The 23318-nt window shown below is 40.7% G+C and overlaps 1 protein-coding gene across 3 annotated transcripts in view; it reads left to right on the top strand.

Annotated features, from left to right (window-relative positions):
• LOC118118417 (cadherin-12) overlaps positions 1 to 12848 on the top strand; it is an 81469-nt gene extending 68621 nt beyond the window's left edge. For 2 of the 3 annotated variants that reach the window (XM_035171626.2, XM_035171625.2), the window contains 3 exons: positions 215 to 329; positions 5052 to 5303; positions 11932 to 12848. In XM_035171626.2, coding sequence (XP_035027517.1) covers positions 215 to 329; positions 5052 to 5303; positions 11932 to 12545 — 981 coding nt within the window. In that variant the 3' untranslated portion in view covers positions 12546 to 12848. The remainder of the gene's footprint in view (positions 1 to 214; positions 330 to 5051; positions 5304 to 11931) is intronic. The other variant, XM_035171627.2, reaches the window with a different exon arrangement.
• Positions 12849 to 23318: the final 10470 nt, after the last annotated feature.

Here is a 23318-nt window from a genome sequence, read left to right on the forward strand (position 1 = left end):
TAAATATTAACCATGGCTACGTACAACACCAGTGAGGACAGAAATTATTTTTAGCCAAGTGGTTTGTCACATAACACGAGAAAAGACTTTCCCTCCTGACATTTTCCCTTCCAGCCAACTGACTTGAACAAGCAATTTTCTTTGTACGAGCTGCCAGCTCTTCTCTCGAGGGTTCCCTGAGTCATTGTTCTCCCTCTGTCGGCTCTCTGACCAGGTGATCCAGACTGTCAGTGCTGTGGACAAGGATCTTCCTCCTGTCGGCCAGAGGTTCTTCTTCAAGAGCCCCAAAGAGCTCCGCAACCGAAACTTCACTGTTCGAGATTTTGGAAGTGAGTAAAGGGAAGAAGCAAGTATAAAATGACAATGTGAGAGGGTTTGCTAACTTAGAATCATATTCCCACACCTTTTCTATACTATTGCTATACTATTCCTATTCTTAAACCCCACTGTGCAGTTTTTGTGATAAGCATCTGGACAAATTATAACATTACTACTAAAAAGCCCTGTATTTCCCTCAGGAGTTAGAGAACAAAAACTAGAGCTACAAAAATGTTTAGTGTTGGACTCAAATTTACCGGTAAATCAGAAACTCCAAATGAATGTTAATTTTGCTCCGTAACAGATGGAAATGTAAATAAGCAACTGTTGGCCAAATGTTTGCCTCATCAACTCAAATAGTAACGTCTAAATCCACAGTTTAGTACATTCATATGTATTTATATATATTTTTTTTTTAGATAACACACAAGCAATATAGAGTTAGATGCAGTGAAACCACTTAACATAGAATTATCCTAAGATGCAGTTACCTTGACTGACATAAGAGAACCCCCGAAGTTGTCATATTTTAAAAAGGTGATCCCACTGAGAATACAGTGTTTTATTTCAGATAGATATATAGTGTATAGATGGATAGTGTATATTTACCGCCCCGTATTCTATACTACACCAATTGTTGTAGTAACAGTGACATTACTGATATTATAAGGATTAGCAGAACATCTTCCTTTCAATGAAACAGTTTTTCCACCCGTCTACTGTACCTGCATGACATTTAAAATGTTTCCACATTAACATAATGTAAAGACAATAATGCCATGTAATTTCGAGGGCTACATTTTCTGTACAATCATCTCCAAAGAGTGTTGATAACCTGGAGTAGACCTTACAAACATTTGGATGAAAATACTTACGACCTTGGCTCAGCTGTTTTGGCAGAGTACGACAACATCAGCAAAGGAAAGTAATTCTCTTTTTAAAACTGACACTTACCTGGTCTGCAGTTTTCCTGGGAACAGTTTAAATGGATGGACGTTCTGCAGCCAGTCCTATGTGGTAATGACCCAGGCTGGGTAGGCAGTCAATCACTAAGTGGTTGGCACAGACGAGGGGGGTTGAGGTCAGATGTTGTGATTTGTGTTGGTTATTGCAAACAAGAGTAACTGACACAGAGACCAGTTTAATTCGAATGTACCTGCTTCTCGTGTAGGAATGGGAAGACAAATGTCAATGTGAAACAATGTTTTCTAACATATAAGCCTCCCACAACAAACAGACTGTGTCACTTCACACTTTGTGGACCAGTAGGCACAGAGACCCAGAATTAGGTGCACACAGTAATTCCCCTTACCTCTCTCCTTCTTCACTTTACACATTTTCATCAATACATCCCATTGCTTCCCCGGTGTGGAATATCAAGTTCCATATGTGCTGCAGTCAGTGTCACCGCTAATTGCAGACAGATGTGTGCTTCCTCTGTGACACACTTTCATTCTCACCTGCCAATGAAGTGTCACTAGCTTCACAGAGTTCAGTTCATTAATGTGCAGGAGTCACAACAAACCAGTAGGAGGCACTGATGCAGCATCAAGGATTACAGGTTTTGCACGCTTCCCACACACAGAATCATAATGTCAGCTTGAAGGATCAAATAAGATCTATTTCTGGTTGAATAATCATTTAACAGAGTTTTCATTGCAGCTATTTAACATGTTATTTTATATATTTCCTTCCCTGTTGAGTGAAGAGTGTGTTTGCCTCTCAAGTTCTCCCCTGACATTTCCTGTGTCCCCCTGCAACACCTCAACAACAAGCAAACATGCACTGCTGTATTTTTTGTATATTTGTACCTATACGGTCAGCATCACGTCTGATAGAGTCGGACACACAGGCCTGCAGCCACAGAGGGGAACTGGAGCGTGTGTGTGGTGTGTGTGTGGTGTGTGTGTGTGTGTAACAGGAACAAGGTGCCTTAATGGTCTCTACCTTGTCAAGCTACATCTCTGTCCACTGAGGGGAGAACAGATCTTTCCTGACACACACAAACACATGCACACACGCACACACGCACACACACACACACACACATCTGCTGCAAACCTATTTGTGTTGAAAGTTTTCATCAAAATACATTTCACATAAATTGTTCAAGTAATAAATGATCCCACTTCCTCTTCTTATTGGTCGTCTCTGCCCTGTAGAACATTTGAAGACACATTCTCCACATAGTATTTCTCCTCAGATACTCGACCATTAATGACATTAATCCATCAATTCACTGACCTTCAGTTATGCTTCAAAATGTTTACCCTTATCAATGCTGCTAAAACCTTTATGAACCTGATGTTCTCCTTTACACTTGACATCTATTGCACTTCTGTCCGTCCTGGGAGAGGGATCCTCACATGTGGCTCTCTCTGAGGTTTCTACCTTCTTTTTACCATGTTAAAAGGTTTTTTAGTAGTTTTTCCTTACTCTTGTTGAGGGTTAAGGGCAGAGGATGTCACACCTTGTTAAAGCCCTATGAGACAAACTGTGATTTGTGAATATGGGCTACACAAATAACATTTGATTTATTGATTGATTGATTCTTACAATTGAGAAACACGTTCCAATTTTCCTTGAAAACTGGATTTAATTTCTTCAAACTCTATCAGCAACACCACAAATATCGGAATCGGTAAAATAAAATATTTATGTGGGTAGCAGTTAAAAGGTTTTGTTTAATCTTTTTACAAATCTTTGCAGTACTATCATCATGTTCAGAAAGTACCATTTAATCATAATAAATACAAATTATTTTAAAGGACATTTTCTCTCTCGTGTGTCCCTGTATCTCCTGGAACGAGAGTGTGTTATTTAGTGTTATTATATTTTAAACAAGCACTTTGCCTCTAAACTTTGAACCACACTTTGTTCAGTTCACTTTCTCGGTGCATGTCTTGACATCTAAATGTCCTGCTCTAGCCTAAATAGCGAGGCTGTGGTGCATGCTGGGAAGGCATTGGGCTGAGTGGATTTTGTTCAAAGATGATGTGCTTACTGAGTTAAACCTATACAAACACACGTCAGAGTTTGAACTGGCATGACTGCATAAGAGTAGCATCAGTTCTAATTTACTGTTGTATTTTGCATTAAAAATCTCCAATTGTGTGAATGTGTAGGTTACTGAGCCCCCGGTGACATTTGGGAAAAATATATATTTTGTGACCACGACATAATAACCTGTGGGAACGAGATAATACTAACAAGACCTGTACTGTGAGCACAGTGCTCCTACGTGTCAGGTTGGTTATGTTCGGCTCCAGCAGCTGACAAAGGTTTATCATTCCCTCTGACGAGAATCTATATCTTTCATAAAGATAATCATCAGAGTAGCTCAAAGGATTTATTGGGTCTCTGAAAGACCCTTGTCCTCCTCAGAGACCCTCTAACAATCTGGGCCCTGAGCTCCACGGGATCCTCTAAGAACACTGATATCATGTTTCAAAGGAATTGATTGGTCCGGGGGCGGAGCTTTAATTGATCTGGAGCAGGTTAGCTGTTCAGTATAAGTAACCATGGTGATTGATCCCGATAAGCAGTGAACGAGCTTCGTAGGACCGGAGGCCCTGGTCTCTGGTGTGACAGTTGTGCACTCTGCATGTCCACCATCCACCCTAACTACCTCATGAAACCTCTTGCTGCTGTTTATAAATATAGCACACCAACCACCCAAAATAAATGTTGCCTCTGAACTTAATTATATTTTGTACAAATTTCCTGCTGCAGGTCAGTTGTATAGAAACATCATTTCTGGCAGACAGGGTTGAAGTGGCAGAGCTTCCTCCTGTGCCATGTGGTGCATCTAAAAATCGAATTACTATTTTGAGGCACAGACTACAGGAAGTCTCTGCTGAGGTTTGAAATGATGCAGTTTCTTTTCTTTTTCTTTTGAGATTCTCCTCTGAGACAAATGACAGAATCAACACGTTTACTGCAAACAAGGTCAATGATGATTCTTTCATTACCTCCTGGGTTTGTCTGTGTTGTGTAGCATTTGTCTTAAAGGATAAGTCTGGTGGCAGAGCCAAGCAAACAATGAATGTTTCCTGCTGACAGGTATTACATATATATCATAAGACTAATATACTTACGCCTCTATAAAATAGAACATTGGTGTTGGCCAAAAACTATTAAAAACACATCAGTGAGCCACAGCTCTACTTGGTGACCTGTTTCTTCATTAGCATGTACACACAACAGTGTAGAAACTTTTATTTTGATTAAGGTCCACACAAATACTCACTAGGGCACCAAATATGGATTAATCAACTTCTGAAATGAGCACATGGAACAAATGAACTTCTTTCTTGTGTATAGTTCATTTGAGTAATGCCTGTTTAAAACCAAAGTGGCCAACTACTTTAAAATAATTACTGAGACATTTAAAAAAAATGTAATTATAGATTGGGGGCTGTTTTCTTCAGTAGAAACCAACAGGCTTGGTTGCCTGTACACACACTCCAGGCAGGGTAGGGAAAGAACTGAGGGACAAACACATTGTTGGTTTGGTTTTTCATCCAATTTTGAGACAATGTCAAAAATATAGAATAACACCAGCCATATCCTACAGGGCAAACACTCCAGCCACCGTGCATTCAGCATTCTGTGGGTGTAATCCTTCAGGTTTAATCAGATTTCTCAGAAGGTGGTGTGATGGCTGCCAGCCAGTGAACACTAAATATCAACGATATTGTTGTGACGTTACATCATCCTCTGTTGGCTTCCAGACAACACTGCCGGTATTGTGACCAGACGCTCAGGCTTTCAGCGGCGGCTGCAGGACGTCTACGTTCTTCCTGTCGTGGTCGAAGACAGCGGTTACCCTGCTCAGAGCAGCACAGCCACCCTCACCATCCGAGTGTGCTCCTGTGAGATGGGGGGCTCTCTGCTGACCTGTTCAGCCGAGGCCATCTTCCTGCCTGTGGGCCTCAGCACCGGAGCCCTGATGGCTATTCTGCTGTGTGTAGCTCTGTTGTTTGGTAAGCTCCTCCTACAACACAGGGATATACAAACACCAACACACACATAAGCCATATATGATCTAGAGACAAGCTTGGCAGAGCATTGTGGTGCATTTAGGTGCTAAAAAGCCATTTTGAGTAGTGGTGGAGACCAAAACGGAGCTAAAAATGAATTAATATTATATCGGTACCTTGAAACACAACTGTTCATTAGAACAAGAGAATACCTGGTTCTGCTAACTTGTTCTGGATTTGTTCTGCCCCCACATGGCCCCAAAAACAATTAATAAAAATGACTTTATTTGTCCCCTAACTGGGAGTTTTGTATAAAATGGATAAAATTGTACTGTTCACCTGATGTGAATGTAAATACCTTGTCACCACATAACAATTACTGTCTGCCCTTTTTTACAAATGCATTTTATTTAGATCTTTTCTTATGTTGTTCCCACCACGTTAAACAGTTTATTAGAAGGTTGCTAGTCCAAGGTTTTTTTTATAAGTAATTTAATAATGTTTATGTCAGTTTAGTGGCCTGTATAGAACCACGTTTTATATCCAGAGTACTTTCAAGTGTTTTAACATTTGAGTTCTTGTTGAGTTTGAGGTCTCTGCACTTACACCTGATGATGACCGGGGGAGGCCCTTTACCAATGAAGTGGTGCACCCACTGTAACACTAGAGGGTGCCAACAACCCACAACATGCTCTAATTATCATGTTTGATTGTTTTTTGAGGACCTCAATTATTCCTCATTTACTGCTTTTTTGACCTTTGTCCATCATCTCATTAAATTTTTGAGTCTGTTGCAGAGATTTATATAACCACCTGTCAAACCACAGCAGAAACACACATGGACAGCTCTCATTGTGTGTGTGTGTGTGTGTGTGTGTGTGTGTGTACGCTCATATTTTTCTTAAGACATTACTCAGAATGCAGAAATGAAAAGAAAGGTGTGTGAAAGCAGCTCTTTATCCCGCCTTTATATCTGATTCACCCTATCTCTCTCATTCTGTGTGCATGTGTGCGTGTTTGTGTGTGTGTGTGTGTGTGGACTGACTGATGGCATGTCAGAGAAGAATCGCAGCCTCCTGAGGGTATTGTGCCTTCTTTATTGGTGTCCTCTGTGGAGAGAGAGGATAACTGAAAGAGGACACAAAGAAGGGGAAGGGAGGATGGGCTAATAGCTGCTTACACATAACATCCACTCCTCTCTCCTGCCCGAAAGAAAGAAACATTCCCTCATGTATTTCCTGGCAGTAATATCACACTTTGAAGAGGAAGGGAGGTATAAAGGAAGCCATACGAAGTGTTAATTTGTAAAGTGCTACCATCTTTACATTGCATGTTTAAAAGACATAGGGTTTGCCTTTAATAGATGCAAAGGCGAAATAACAACTCCTGGTGCTGGTAACCAACACAACAATGGCAGAGGTTTGACACAGCTCTGTGTCCTCCCTGGGGAATGGTCTTTGACTTGGCTTCTCCTCCTGTTTTATTAAGTTCCTGTTAGGGCTTGTTACCTCCAGGGCAGAAGCACAACAGCAGCAAGCAAGCTCGGGAGAAATATACCAAAAATAAAATAAACAAAAAAACAAGAACCAGAAAGTAAAAAGCCATGAAGAGAAAACTTAATAGCTGTCGAAAAATGGCAATATCTCTTACCTGATTTATAATTTATGAGCAGAATATTAGAAAATTCCTCATCATAATTCCATATTTAACTCCAGTCTTTCGCCAAATGATAACTGGGATCAGGATGTATGGATGGAGGGATAACTCCCTAATTGCTTGTTTTGTCCAATAAACTAAACTAGGGTTTTCAATGTGTCTTGGTAAAATAACTTAAATGATTATTCAACTTTTTATTCAATTGATTTATTTTCTGTCAGTCATTTGATCTGCTCAGCTCATGCTAGCACCAGACCAGAGTTGAGACAATTGGTCTTTGTCCCCAATTTAGGAATTGCTGGAGCTTCTTGTTCACAAATAAAACCAAATCTGACAGAAAAGAAATTGAAGGAATGTTTTTCAAAAAACGCCTGACTCCTGAGGCGGGGCAGTAAAAGCACAGCAGCTCTGAAGAAATCACTGATTAATTCACCTTTGGTTTTCTGTCAGAACTCTGACACAGCTAGAAAAGATGTTCTCCAAGAATTTCAGGCTTATAAAGGCTCAAAAGGTCTAAAACTCTATGGCTAAACCGCTGCCTCTCAAGGACTAAAAGCAAGGCATTAAAACCAGAGCTAAAGTTTTCAGGAGGCCAATGTGGTTAAAACCCTGTTTCTTGGTTAGAATCTCAGCTCTTTCAGCAGCAGCTGTTGGAATTCTATAGCGATCCAAGTGTAAGGAACTGCGTTGCACATGATAACTGTGACGCGTGACCTCATCTGGATCAACACAGAAGAGGCTAAACAGATGTTTTATAATCTGTATTAGTTAGATGTAATATGACTTAATGAGCTCCTTATCTGACACCCAAAGTGAACATTTTAATCAGAGGGTGTTTTCATGCGTGTTGGTCATTTGGTCTGGATTCACAGTTTGTGAACTTGTCAACATTTCCCCCTTGTTTGATTTCACACCAAACTGAACTACAAAGTCGTGTAGAGTAAACATCAACCGAAATGCATCACCACTAACCTCTTGAGAACGTTGCTGTGTCTAGAGTGGGAGCAAGAAAGTAGATAAAGGAAATCTGAAGATCTGAGAAGGTAATCAGTAGCACTTAAATGGCACTTACTTATAGCACTTTGTAGTTTTGCTCTTTTGAAGAAATTTCTTGATTCTTGCTGTTCTGGGTTTGTACCCTCATGGTTGAATGCACTTATTGTAAGTCGCTTTGGATAAAAGCGTCAGCTAAATGTAATGTAATGTAATGTAATGTAATCAGTCATTACAGCTTAGGCTTTATTTTTAACATCATTAACATCATTCCTATCATTTATGAGCTTGTACTCAAATTCATTTCTGAGATCTGGCTCAAGAAAGGAGCAGCCATCAAATCAACATCTAAACTGCTTCATTTGATTAAACCCAGAATGTCCCAAAATAAATCCTAAATGCCGCAAGGAAACCCGTTTTCCCTTTGGTGAATCTAACTTTTGGTTTGCAAACCCTATTCTGCCGAATGTTAGTTTTTACAATTTAAGCTGACAATAGCACTGACGCATGCAGTTAGCAGCTTTTGTGGCATTTCAAGTTGAACCGGCAGCTTGTGCTGTGACACATTCTAAATGACACTCCGTCGTTCAGATGTGTTGATTACATTATATTCCTGAGTACACTGTTTTAGTAAAACTTTTGAAAGTTAGATCCTGTCATTTGATTTGAGGAATTCTGTATTTGCCACACTGCTCATAGGCTATATTTTGAGCAATGCGTGAAATGTTTCACCTTAACTGCGTTTAATTAGAGTAAAAAAATGTGTGAATAAATCCTTAGTCAGTTGCAAAACAAAAATGCCTTTTCTCTATTTTGATAGTGAACTCATCAAACTTTGGTCGAGCTATGTAGTCACAATAAAGGAAATCAACAGATTTGAACACACTTTATTTACATTTTTGGGCTATAGATGCTGTTTGTTTGTCTCTCAGGTCAGAAAACAGCTCTCTGCTACAAAACACCGTGGAAAGATTTCAGTAATTTACCAGGCCAACAACTCCATCTCCTTCTCCTCTTCTCGCAACACTAAATAAATCCCCCACTAATGCTAACACAGTGTTATTCTCCCACCTGCAGCACAACACACCACTGCTGCTGATCCTGCTGAATCACCCCTGTATGATTTTACATTATTCTGCTCTTTCTATTGCACTGTGTATTTGATTGTTTGTTTCCCTATATTGACACCTTTGCGCTACTTTCATGCTCTTGCAAAACTGTCTCATGAGACGGACCAAGAATCAGTGTTTAGGTTTTAACTTGAATCACAAAAGAAGCCAATAAAGAGCGCTTGGCTTCCAGTGGATGGATGATTCACAGAGAGGTTGCAGACAGTGTGTCCTCGCATTCAAAGCCCCCTCTGACCCTCTGTCACTGTTATCACTGTGCTGTGTCACAACCCTCAGTTCTACCATACTGTTTCCTCCAGCAGCACACCCGATGCAGACATGAGACTATTTCTATCAAGTCTCCCAAAGAGCCGAACATGCTGAAACATCAATATACTCCAGTGCATATCAGCAGCTCCCATCAGCCCAGCCCCTGGCCTTGTTTAGTTTCTATAGCGCATAAAGTACCCCAAGGGAATGTTGTTGTTTTTCCTTCTCTGTGCACTGATGTGCCTCAAGTTGGGGTGGGGGTGTGTGACACCACATCTGCATGTAGTTTTCAATGACGACTTTTAGCAGCAAATAGAGGAAATATATCAAATATGGATCATGAGGTCTTTGATTAGTGTATAAATATTGTGGCCAGATGATCGTATCAATATTTGTGCTTGATCAGTGCGGAGAGAGGTCGAGCTATGACAGAATGTAGTTTGCCGTTCTGATACACAAATGTATGTATACCTTTTGTGTGTCTGGCATTATGGATTCCGTGTTCATAGCATGAGGTAAATAGACTGCATCCATATAGCCATTTTTCAGTCTTCTTGACCCCACAAAACACTTGGTAACATTCACATACACATTCATGCAGCACTTCTATATGTAGTGTAGTTCGGTTTATCGCCCAAGGACTCTTTACCGGGATCAAAACAGCAACCTTCAGGTTAGTGGATGACCCTCTCTACCTCCTGTGCCACAGTCGCCCACTTGACAGTTACAAAGAGAGAACAGTTATATCAGCTCTCAATCAGGTGTAAGATTGAATGGCATCAATATGTGACACCCACCTTGCTGGCTGTCTTACTTGTGATGCATAGTTAGGCTCGATACTTCTCTGCTGAAGATTTAGGTCCTTAATAATGGTTCTGGGTTTTCGGCTGTCTAAGAGGGCTGCAGTCTTCCAGTCAGCAGCAGCAGCAGTGGTGGCATTTGCCAGGCAGATGAGGACTCACAGCACAGTTTTAACTCACTCATCTTCTTGTTGATCATAAACCAGATGAAAGGGCACACAGTGGATGAACAAACCTTCCTGATATCAAAAGTGAGGAAAGGATGAGTGAGTGAGCAGGGCTTCGTTTGCCCAGATAGGAAACGGCACCTATTTGATTGGATCTTACTATTACTACTAACATCATGAATACATTGTTTTGCAATATTTAATGTCAGGTGACAGAGTGATGCCTGATTCTTATGTGACTGACAGCCGACACTCGCTAATTGACCTTCAACCAAGAATGGATGAGTGTGGGTGACACATTGAAAAAAGTACAAAACATGTTTTCATAACCATAGGTCTGATATATATAACTGGCAGCAGGACAATAAGAGGATTCACACGTCATCCCACACTTGCAGCTGAGAGCAGGATGAGAGAGAGAGAGAGAGAGAGAGAGAGAGAGAGAGAGAGAGAGAGAGAGAGAGAGCACCATGTCTATTTGTCTATTAGACCATAGACAAACAGTTAATATCCTGATACCTAGAAGAGACATTTTGGAAAGCTTGAAAAAAATATTCTAAAATCAAGGCTCACCATCTTTTCTAGTGCTTTCAACTTCATGCAAACTGATGGTAGTTTTCTGTAGATAATGTTCACTCAGTTCACATTGAAAATTAAGTGTTTGAACTGAACTCCAGCTCCTGAGGAAGACCATTTAATGTGGCTGGAGATTTAAAACTTTTTTTCAACGGCCATCACAACCACTATGAGTAAAATACACAGTATTTCAGGTTGGAAAATAATAATTAATAAAAACAAATTAGAAAAATCATTTACAGCTGATTCTGAGACTGTTTTTGCATCATTGCATTATCCTCCTCGTCATACCACCTGTCTAAAACATACTATTGTGAAACAATGGCACAAATGTTGCCATTTGTTTGTCCCAGCACTACATCATGTAAATGCTAAAACAAAACAACATTGTCCTCTACTAGAGAACATGTTGGTGCAGTAGGTATCTACATTGATTGCCAGTCATTGTTATGTTAAGAATTAAAGTCATCAGATGAATAAGTAGCGATTGCTACCCACAAATCTTCGTTGTACATTATCTGTAATGTGGTGTGCTAATGTCAGAAAGTGGAAGAGTGCTTTGGTGGATCAGTAAACACAGCAGAACTTCCGAGAGCAGTCCAGGACACAAGAGTGAGTGTAATCAATGTTTTGTGCCCGTAAGAGGACTTGTGAGATTTGTGGGAGCAGCAGGGCTTCCTCCTCTCGCTATCTTCAAAGCTGCTAGTGCTCAGTTTTGGCAGTTTGTATCCCTCACATCATGTGCACATGCAGACACCAACTGAGAGCAGAGCAAATTACCCTGGATCTGACCTGGGAGTGAAGTGTAACCCTATTAGACCCTGCCATCAGGAAACTTACAACTGTGATCCATCAGCTCATAAAATACAAGATGGAACAACTGGATTTGGGAAAGTTTGTTTCAAAGAGAAATTGTTAGCGGACACACTTGTTGTCAAGTGCTGACACCTTAAAACAGCTTGAGGAGACTGAGAGATCTGTTTGAACTCAATGCACACATACAGACTAGCACTGATATTTTTTAACTAACCCATCACCTTGTTCTCTTTGTACCTTGCAGTTATGTCAGCGCTGTACATGAGCCAGAGGCGCAACAAAGAGAAAGAAACTCTGATGACATCAAAAGAGGACATCCGCGACAATGTCATTCACTACGACGACGAGGGCGGCGGCGAGGCGGACACTCATGCCTTCGACATGGGAACCCTGCGCAACACACACTCACAGCAAGCCAAAGCCCACAGCGCCGTCTCCAAGACGGAGAAAAATGGCTATGGGGATGGGGTTCTGCTGCATCTCGCCAGCCGCAACGATGATGTCAGGTCACCTGACATCCATCGTCAAACAGCCAGCGTTATTGTTGCCGTGAATGAAAAGACCCCGCTCTCTTCCTGTGGCAGAGTGACTGAGGGCGATGCTGAGAAGATCAGGGAGTTTATCGAACACCGGTTGGAGGAGAGCCACAAGGGTTATGCCGCTCCGCCCTATGATTCATTAGCAACCTACGCCTACGAGGGCGGTGGCTCCGTGGCGGGTTCGCTCAGCTCCATAGAGGAGTCGTGGGTAATTGACAGTTCAGGGGATTTTAGTTATCTTGGTGACTGGGGACAGCCGTTCAAAACACTGGCTAGCATCCTGGACAGACAGCCGCCCACTCTGTCTAAGGAGAGCTGAGAGGAAGTTGACGAGCGGAGAGACACTGAGCAGCCATGTGGGAATTAGTTTACTTTTTTAGACATGTTTTTTTTTACTGTGACAGGCACTGGTTAGAATGATGTGAGGTGATGTTGAGCTGATAGAAAACTGTTCATGTGAGGTAGAGTTATGGCAGCGGTAGAGAGCAGAGAGTCTAGCTACAGGTGAATGAAAAAGGTGAACTTGATAGCTCCTCAAAGTGCCTGAGGTACTGTATGTTTACATGTCTTTTGATTCATGTTACTTAATAAAAAACATCTTGAACTGATGTTTTGATTTCAACATTTTAATGCAAATTTTTGAGTCCGTGCTCAGGTCAGTTAATGTGTCAGTGTCAGTTGATCACTTGGTCAGTCGACCACTTTATTTATTTTAATGAATCTTCTTATTTGAGGTGCGGTTTTACATATTTAATTCATTTTACTTTTTAAACCCTGCCACTTGTTTTTTTGTGAACCATCTTTTTGCATTTCCTTTTCTCTGTAGCCGCATTGACTCTTCAGGGAATATTTTGAAATGGCAGCCACGAGGCAAAGCGAGACAAAATAGAATGATAATTAAAACAGAACTCAAAATATCTGGGCTAGAGTGCATTTGAAAATCTCTGAGTCATCAGTCTGGGGAAATTACTTCACTTCGCATTAGGAAGGAAGTGGAGAATTCTTGTTCTGTTACAGGTCACATATAGACGTTGAGCCAAGTGTTAGATAAGAATGAATCTACGACCCCAGACTTTGGAGAATATCAATTAAACAATCCGATATTTATTGGTTTCAATGACAGAATGAACACAATTACCATTTAAAGGTCTTCCATTCTATGCAATCATAAAAATTAGGCCCCAATTGCCAGCTTAAACCAGACCTAGGGTCAGTGGAGGGCTCAGGCTGTCTGAGAGGCAGGGGTGTAACAATATTAAGGGCAGCTGGTATATTCAGTGGGCCCCTATCAGTAGAGAACAACAATGTATCTATGGTAAAAAAAGGTTTCACAACTAAGGTTTACATTTTATAGGGTGAATTGGAATAAAAAGAGAAACTCTTTTACTTTTTTAAATATGTAACTTTTTTCATTCAACAAATACAATTTTGAGAATATTCCTGTTTTGAGCAGTCTTGTTGGGGGGGCGAGGACCATGAGGCGTGCAAGAAGCACAACTGGTTAATTGAAAAGAAAATCCTTCTTTTGGCCAACAGTTTGTAAATACTGATGACCTTCTTATGGCCAGTTTGGACGTCCCTGTCAACCATCCCGAGTCAAGCTGCATCCTGATCAGCTTCTCTCACTTAATGATCACTTAGCAATAGAACAATCTAAAGGGGGTGGGGCTGAGCAAACTAGGAGTATTACTGTACCAAAGTCTTACTGTATCAAATGATGTCAGCTACAACTATAGAATACTTTTAAGAGTAATTCACTCTTCTAATGGTAAGTGAATGGATGAATTTGTTGAGGTACCTAAAATTATGTCTTTTTCTTTGTGACATCACATATCATTTATCATAAAATGGGGATTAACTTTGTGTTCAATATAAGCTTTAGATTGTGGCTCTTGAACTACTATTTACAGTTATATTTACCTATTAATTCCACAAACTTCTCTGTATGTCGTTTTTTCATTTCAGCAAATCGCACACCAACGACGTTCACCAACGTCGTGGGTGCTGATCTCCATCATGACAAAAATATTCATAGAACCAATTTCTGTTGTGGCAATTTATCTTCAAAGTAAAATAATAACATTTGTTTTGTTGCTGCCATGCTTTATATTGAACTGAATAACAGAGCTTTTATTAGAAAAGTTGTGAAGTAAATCATTGATAGATTAACCACACATGTGGAAATTAGTTTAATTTTATGGAAAACAATGACTACAAAATCTTAATTGCAGATAAACCAGGTAGGATGAACAAGACTTTCTGTAACTTTACTCTGCACCATAGACTCTGCACACAACGTCCAGCACACAAACAATAAAAAGTGACAGCATATTGTAGAACTGTTTGAGGAGGACTCACTAATGACAAGGAATAACTCGAAAATAGCCCCAGAGCAATAACACAGGCCAAGGAAACAGTCCATCCCAAACAGGCAGGTTTAGAACCGGCACTACACACTAGTCTTAAACAATGAGATATTCCTCTAGACTGAAGCCGTCTTTTAGCCTTTGGGGATCTTCTCAGGCGCCTCAGTCTCAATAGTTTCAGAGGCAGGGAGAGCTTTATGTCGGGACCATACTACTGATTGTTTGGCGACTTCTCGTCAGGCGGCTCAATTGCGCGCTCTCTCATCCTGGAGTGAGAGCTGAATGTTGAGTCAAGTTGTCAGCTCCTCCACCTCTCTCCACAGAGACATTTCCTGCTCAGCAGCCTTTTGTGAAGATTTGCATCAAGAGCCTGTCCTGTGATACTCTGCGTGAGACTTGACTTCTTTCTCAAGCTGACACTTCAGGTTGTCAGCCTGCTGCCTTACTGGAATCATGCCAGCTTCATACTTTTGGCTGATCTCATGGTCTGGTGCGCTAAGGCTCTCCAGTTCTTCTTGGAGAACCTGGTTTTAATCCCTTTCACTCTGTAGCTCCCTCCTGAACCTCTGCTGGGTGATACTATGAGCCTCCTGCAGTGCCTTGTATCTATGTGGAGGTGTGTGTTGTTCACTTGAGTGGCAATCTTTGTGGTGCTGAGGGTTTCAGGGTCACTGCACTTCTGCAACCTCTTTAGGTCTCCAGATTCTCTATGATCGTTGGCTCTCTCTCAACGCAACAGACCTCTACTTTCATTGGTGAAGTGTCTGACACTCCATCTCTTCATTCTTGGCCTCTGACCTGTGCAGTGGTCCTCATAATTCTGAACTTGTCCTTTCTTTCGGTGGTAGAATCTGATTTTATGAAATGAGTGTGTGTAAGAGACAAAGACAGCAGGGGAGAAGAGTAAGTAAGGATGGAGATTATCAGTTGTAGCCTCACAGTCTTTAAACCCTGAGGTCTTTGCCTTCCATTTCTACCAGCCATTTGCTTTGTGACTATGGTGCAAGTTCATTGTCTGTAAAGACGATTTATCAGTGAACACTACAAGTGATTTCTGATATAATTAAGGTTCTGAATTGTGTGTATGTGTACAAAGGTGAAAGGGGCCCTATAATGGTGCTTGTAGCTTCAATTTGCACTTGCTTTCTTTGAAATTATTGAAATAGTTAAACTACTATAAGTGAATCTCAACACATACTGTACTGATATTTCACATTGAAAGCCTCCCAACAACTCAACAGACATTATCTCTCCTGATCCCTTCAAGCTTTTAATTTTACATTTCCAGGGAGTGTTGAGGTCACAGATGGTAACTAAGCAGAATGGAATGAAAACAACATTAAGATTAGAAATGCAAATTATTCAGAATTTAAAAAAAGAAGCGATAAAAAGGAGTTGACAGGGGAGAAGAAAGAATTAGGAATTAAAGCCTGGCTAATGGTAGAGTTTTGTTTTGAATAGGATAACAACAGGTGAACCCCCATGCTCCTCTCACAGACATGCACACTAACACACACTCACACACACACATATTTCACCTCAGGCCAAGCTGTGCACAGTCCACACACTTAATTTAACTGTTACAGCTAAACTAATATCACTGCACTTTTCATAAGACATTAAACTTGAGCTCAGGCAATTTCATGTCTTAATTTATGTCCTCTCAGACCTAATGACTTCTATATCGACTGTGGCATTCTGACCATACTGCACAGTGTGACCAGGAATCCCCTACTGTCTACATCAGACATGACCTCCAGTTACCACGATGCAAAGTGATTGAAAGAGTTTTACATTTGGTGAAGTAGGGAATTTAGTTTTCTACCATCATTAGGAAGTCTGAGTCAGCTTCTCTCTCTCAACATGTTATATGATACATTCAATATCATATTGAGGTTGACAAAATAGAACGCCACTTTATCTACAATAACATTTAAGGAAGAACAGGAGCAAATACCACTGCAGTAATAATGACACCTTCTGGATTTCCTACACAAGGTAACATGTTATTTATTCTAATTCCCTCTGTTTGATTAGTAGAATTTGCCGTACTTACATCAGAGGACTCATGTTAAACTGCTCTTGTTTAAGTTAATGCATTACATTTACTACTTTTAATACAAACTCAACACTTCCTGCAAGGGTTTCAAATGAAAAGCTCCCTATCCTTTCAATGAACCTCCCTGTCTTCAATCAATCAATCAATCAATCAAATTTTATTTGTATAGCCCATATTCACAAATCACAATTTGTCTCATAGGGCTTTGACATGGTGTGACATCCTCTGCCCTTAACCCTCAACAAGAGTAAGGAAAAACTACTTAAAAACCCTTTTAACAGGGAAAAAAGAAGGTAGAAACCTCAGAGAGAGCCACATGTGAGGGATCCCTCTCCCAGGACGGACAGAAGTGCAATGGATGTCAAGTGTAAAGGAGAACATCTTCACAGGACTTTTATTGTGAAACATTTCCTGACACAATATTTCCAACAGCAGCCAGAGAGGACGACAAAGCAAACACACATACACTCATAGTGAATAGGACAACAGCACCTAGATAGCATTGTAGATGGGTTATCCAGAACAGCAAAGTGTTGTAAATAGTATTGATGTGTTGTGTTGAATTTATTAAATTAAAGTGGTAGAAATGTGTCTCAACCTTAATTGGAATACAGCTTAAAGAAGGACAGCAGGTGTTTAACTACCGGTTTTAAGCTTAGGATATAGTAGCTGTCTCATTGTGTCTGATATGGACTGCAGAGATTAGACAGCGGGACATCACCTGTCTCTCAATTTACAGCTTACAGCTTACAGTCTCTGACGCTGTCATTTACCCTAAACCCATCCAAAAGACTAATTTGTGATTAAAGAGTGTATGAAACTCCCACCTGGGCCGAGACATTACTCTGAGGCAAATAAAAACAGTTAAACAGTTGGGAGGCCATTTTGTTTGTCCCTTGGAAATTGCCAAATCAATATCCGTCTATGTGCATCGAATCCATCTTCTCCTCTGCAGCCGCTGTGATGGAAAATAGATTTTGTTGATTGCTACGGCGTAACTGATAGCCTCAGACAGTGGGGATGACCTTCGCTTTATCAAGCCTCGATCTCAGCTGTGACAATGGATAACAGTCAGCTTGGCAGGATGGCGTCAATTCACTCCTGAGCTCATTTTGATTTGGAAGGTAAATTATAGCCCCAGTATGATCGTTCCAATCAGAACATGCCGGGATGGGGACAAGATTGATATATGGGATGTGAAGTGCCTTTGGATTTATATTGAAGATGGTCAAATCTATTTCCCTTCTGACTTAATAGAGGACCAGATGAAGCACAGCGCACTGAGCTGCACTTGGAGGAAAATGTGGAAGACGAAGAAAAACCACTGCAGTATTGTCGATGCAAGTGGGAGTTTTCTGGTACTGAAAAAAAAAGTGATCTGAAAAAAGTTCCCAAGCATTCAGATTTCAGCTTATTGAGCAATTTCTCTCGTGGAGTGAGACGGTGCTGCAGAGGTTCACTGCAACAAAAATAGCCTCAGCTTTAAATAAACTGAAAGACTTCCACAATACACGCAGCTTTTCACAAACAGCAGTGTTCAGAAGTTCCCAGTCCTCTGAGGAGTCACTGCCGCATGCAGGAGCTGAGTGCGACTAGGAGAATCGACACACAACCACAGACAAAAGGGTCAAGGGATACATGTGCTTAATTACAACCATCATCATCCCTGCATCATTTCTATAAATAATGATAAAGTCCAGCAGGTCAGGGAACACAAGCAGCCCAAAACAAGCCAAACCCCAAATTATTGAAACTAATTTTGAATAGAAAACAGATTTTTGATAATAAACAAGATGATTGGCCAAATTTTGTTTTATATACAAAACTAACGTAGCCATTTTTGTCGTTGCTTCGACGTAGAGCTCTGTGCAGTGCTCGTTGCCCTTTTGTCAATATCTGTGTGTGTGTGTGTGTGTGTGTGTTTGTGTGTTTGTGTGTGTAAGAGAGAGAGTGACTGTGTCTCTCAGTGCAGCGGCATTGTTACAAGGAATGATCTGAGGTAAAACAAACTTACAAAGCAATGATCTAGGAAGTCTCTGACTTGCCAACCCATCATCTGAGCCACTGATGATGTTCTTTTTTTTCCAAGTTAAGACGGCCTGCAGGTCATCAGCTACCGAATATGTTGTTAAATAAATATAGAAATAAAGGACTTGATTTTCCTCCGAATTAAATCATTGTAAAAATGAAAAGACTTTGAGAAGGTGTGATTGACTGGAATAAAATGGCCTCCGTAGTTATAAGTGTGGGTAGAAATACTTAGCCCCCAACAAAGCAAATTAGATACACATCTTTGAATGATACAGCATTACTGCACTTTGAATACCCACTGAGTACAATGGAAAAAAAAAGTTTTTATGTCTTCCCTCTCTGTCACATACAAACAATAACATTGAATGATAACCTGTCATGCAGGTCAACAGTGCACTCATCAGCCTCTGTGCATATCTGTGATCATAGATTCAGGATGTGTTGAAAGTAAAATGTTCTAAAGGAGAGAAGTGGTTTTGAAGACCTCACATTTGAAAGCACAGATGAAAAGGTAAGAACTTTGAAGGATGCACTTTTATATGAGTGAACTTGCATTGGTCTTCAATTGCAGCGTCCAAAGGAGGTGGCCCCAGAATTGAGACACAGTTGAAGATTTAAATCTGCCAATAAAATGGCAGATTGAATCAGAATCCCAAAAAAGGGTTACATCAGATCCAACAGATATTTAATCAGACCTCTTATTAATGCATTTCTCACTAAATAGTTCACGAGTTTCAGCTTAAAACATACATGTGAAGAGGAGAGAACAAATAGAACAGGTCCACTCTTGTGCCCTTTTAATCCGAAATGGAATGCAAAGACCTCATGGCTAAAAAATGTGAGGCTACAACTGATCATCTCCATCCTTACTTCCTCTTCTCCACTGCTGTCTTTGTCTCTTACACTTACACTTACACACACACACACGCACACGCACACACACACACACACAGTAACTTGCAAACAATAACTTCTAAACTTAATCCCCTCTTATGTCTGATTAGTTATCTGTTGACGAATGTCTATAATTATTATCATTAGTTATATTATAGCACAGCAGTAATGTTGGAATTAGGTGATAATTCATTTACAAAATTAAACATTTAACTTTGAATGACAGCAAGTATGTTTAGTGAAAGCCAGAGCAGCCAGAGTAAACACGTGCAGACATGAGGCTGCAGCATGTAGGCTAAATATTGAAGTTACTGTTTACATAGTCTCATGTAACATTTACTATTTTCACATGCAAACATTGAACATTTCATTTTAGTTATTTATATTTTTTTCACATGTGCAATTCCAGTCATCAGTTGAAAAAGAGAGCATGGTATATGCCATCATTGTGTGGGATCAGAAAGCTTTCTGCGAGGCATCTGTAAATCAAATAAAACATTTAACAGCCAGTTCCTCTCATGCATCTTGAGTTTTAAGATATAACATATTCACATGTGTAAGTTAACAGGAACATGGTGGGTACATACACAGGCTTCATTGTGCCATAGTCTTGGGGACAGGGCAGCCGAAAAGCTTTCCAGCTTTCAGCGCCACGCACAGCAGCTTTCATTTCGCTGGGGGCCTGGATGTCAACGAGTCCTCTTTGAATCGCCGCTTCACCCAACAGCATCACCTTCCTCACATTAGCGGAGAATTTGCCGCCTGGGCTGACAGAGAATGGGTCACGCACAAATTCAGTGACATCCCTGGAAATAGCAATGTCATCAGATCAGAAATTCTGCCTCAGCCGTGTGATGACTTTCTCCATATTCTCTGTGATGTTGCTCTCACCCACTGTCTTCAGAGGGCTGAGGTGCAGCAGCCTCCCTAATAACTAATCTGCGTGGTATAGATCAAATTTGTTCCCAAAGGCATCAACCCTTTCCAACAAACCAGCACATAGCTACGTTTAGCCTGTAATTACAGACTGAGGTCATGGGAATGGGAACATATGTGTGGCACATGTTCTCTTCCTTCATGATGTGCACTTGGTAAGTTTCTCTTTTTGATTTATTTTTGCTTCAAGACAGAGGTAATTGAAAAGATTCTCTCCTCTGAAACAGTAAACATGCACTCCCTAAAATATCTCAGCAGTGGTAAACAGTTTGTAGTTTTTGAGAAGATTCTTGTTTAGTTAATAGCTCCTTTGACATGGGAATCACTGAGCAGATGATAATTCTCTGTTACAAGCCTCTGACTGTTCAAGCCATGAGTCTTTGAAGTTAACTACTATTGTAAAGATGAGGCTTCTGATTATATCCCTTTGCAACAGCGATCGTTCTATTTTAACATTTTCATTACAGGTTTAGACGGTTTGCTGGTGGATGAATAGGTTATTTCTTTATTAATTAAAACATTTTTTTCACTTCAACTTTCTGCTTCTGGCTCTTTCAGAGTGATATTTTCCACTTGCCTGACAAACAACGAAGGGCTTTGCTTTCTTCCTGGCAAGAAATGCAGTTGTCGTACCGGGAAACCTCACGTAGCAGCTCCACAGCCCATAAACAGCAGGGACGCTGCCTGCGTGAACAACAGACGCACTCAGGACACAGCAGATCGCCAATGCAGCCGTCACCCACTGCACACGCAGCTACTGTGGCCCAGGCTTGGATATGAAACAATCCAAATTAACAAATTGAATTTGGGTCTGCAGTAGACTGAGGACTAATCAACACCTACTCACTGACTAAATTAGAGTGTTTACATGTTTGGCTAACCCAGAGTGCAATTGTTGGCCTTGGTGTTCAGCAGTCGAACAGGGCTCTGGTCCAGTGAGCAGCAGCAGCAGCAGCGGCATAGTGGTGGCATAATCCAAGTCGAGGGATCCTCCTCAAGGGACAGTCTGAACTCATTTATCGTCTGGTTAAAGTAGCTGCCTTTGTTTTCTCACCTGCTTTCATTGATCATTTATCAGCAGAGAGGACAGGGGTCCAGCAGAGGACCCATAAGTCTACTATGTCAAAAGTGAAAAAAAAAGGGTGATCGACTTTCGTCTTTTTCTTTGGCAGCCTGAAACCATTGTTTCCTTACAGCTGCTCTTTATCTGCTCATCAAGGACGTACCACTTCCCTGGGTCTGCTGGGTGACTGAAGGCCGTCGCTAAGACCGCTGCTGTTTCTGATACGCGCTCTTCACTGGAGAGGCATGACTGCATACCCAGCTGCTGCCACGCTGCATCCTCATTCACTCCTTCTGCTCTCACTCTGTTGTAAACCTCTCCTGTCACGCTGTCTTTTCTGTCTTCACCCTTTGGTTTGCACGTGGTTTACTTTTTGAGGTCTGGAGCAAACAGAAAAGATAAGACGGCGCTTGAAGAAATATATTTTAAAATTTGCACGTGGGGAAACAGAGAGGAACGGAGAACATATCCGTTGCAAAAGAAGCACATCAGTGTGAGTGGGGGGGTGGGGGGGCTGATATCCTTCAGAAGGGAGTTGGAGAGCTTTTTAAGTGGTAGAGTTTGACTAAGAGGAATTTGGGCCAATGAACAATGGAGGAATAACAAATGTAGGACACCCATACAAAGACGATAATGCCTGAGGGAGAAAGAGGAGGGAGCAATGAGGAAGGAAGCAAACAGAGGAAAAGGGATGGATGTAGTTTTTTCTACTGTTAATGCAGGTATTAGGCTGTTACTTTGAAATGCAATAAAATTCTTATACGCTTGCAGAGCGTATAAGAATTTTAATCAGAAAGGATGGTACATTTGTAACTGCACATGTTTTTTTTGCAGATGACACACAAGTGCTGTCGTAAATTCTGCCATTATATCTTTAAAACAACATAATTATTTGCAGTCTTTTAGACAGTAAAAATACTTTACTAATAATCGTCTTGTAGTGTGAGTGTGTTTTTAAAGCCTGTGACTGGAATCATAAAGCATGCTCAACTGATAATTATAGATGAACATATGCAATGTTAATTGACACTCGGAGGCAGAGAGAAGTGCAGTTGCAAATGTGTAATGTAGCAGCATCTTGTGGCAAAGGTGTAAGTAACAACTGCATGCACATGAGTCAGAAGTTGAATATACAGTAATTAGAAGAGCTGATGGTCAGAGGTGAGCGGCAGGGCAGTGAGTTAACATCATTAAAACTAAATGCATGCCACAGAAAATAACCAATGTTTTTAAAGGGTTGTAGTAAAATAAGTAGCCTATAAAGAAAAACCCTCTGTAGAAAATCTGTCGGATGATTTCACCTTGAGTTTTTCCTAAGCAGAGCTGTCATTTAAAGAGTCATTCTACCTATGAAAGAGAGAGGTGGCAGGAGCGCTACTGGTGTCCCTCAAATCACTAATGCATGCTTATGGAATGGAAAACTTATGACTGGATTTTCGAAGAAAGAACATGACCATCTCTTATGCTACATCCACGTCTTCCTTGTTTTTACATGCTCCCAAAAGTCCACAAAACTTAGAAAAACCCACTAGGTAGGAAAATTATCAGTGGGAATGATTCCATCAAAGAACCATCCTCAAAATCTGTTGACTACTTTCTCAAACCATTTGTTGCAAAATTGCCATCACATATTCAGAACGATACTCAGGTCCAAAAGAAAGTAGCACAAATACAGAATATTGGTTCTTGCATTATGAATATTGAGCCCCGTGACAGCAACATTGTACATGAGGAAGGCCTGGA

Source organism: Hippoglossus stenolepis, chromosome 11, assembly GCF_022539355.2.
Source record: "Hippoglossus stenolepis isolate QCI-W04-F060 chromosome 11, HSTE1.2, whole genome shotgun sequence".
Classification (NCBI taxonomy): domain Eukaryota; kingdom Metazoa; phylum Chordata; class Actinopteri; order Pleuronectiformes; family Pleuronectidae; genus Hippoglossus; species Hippoglossus stenolepis.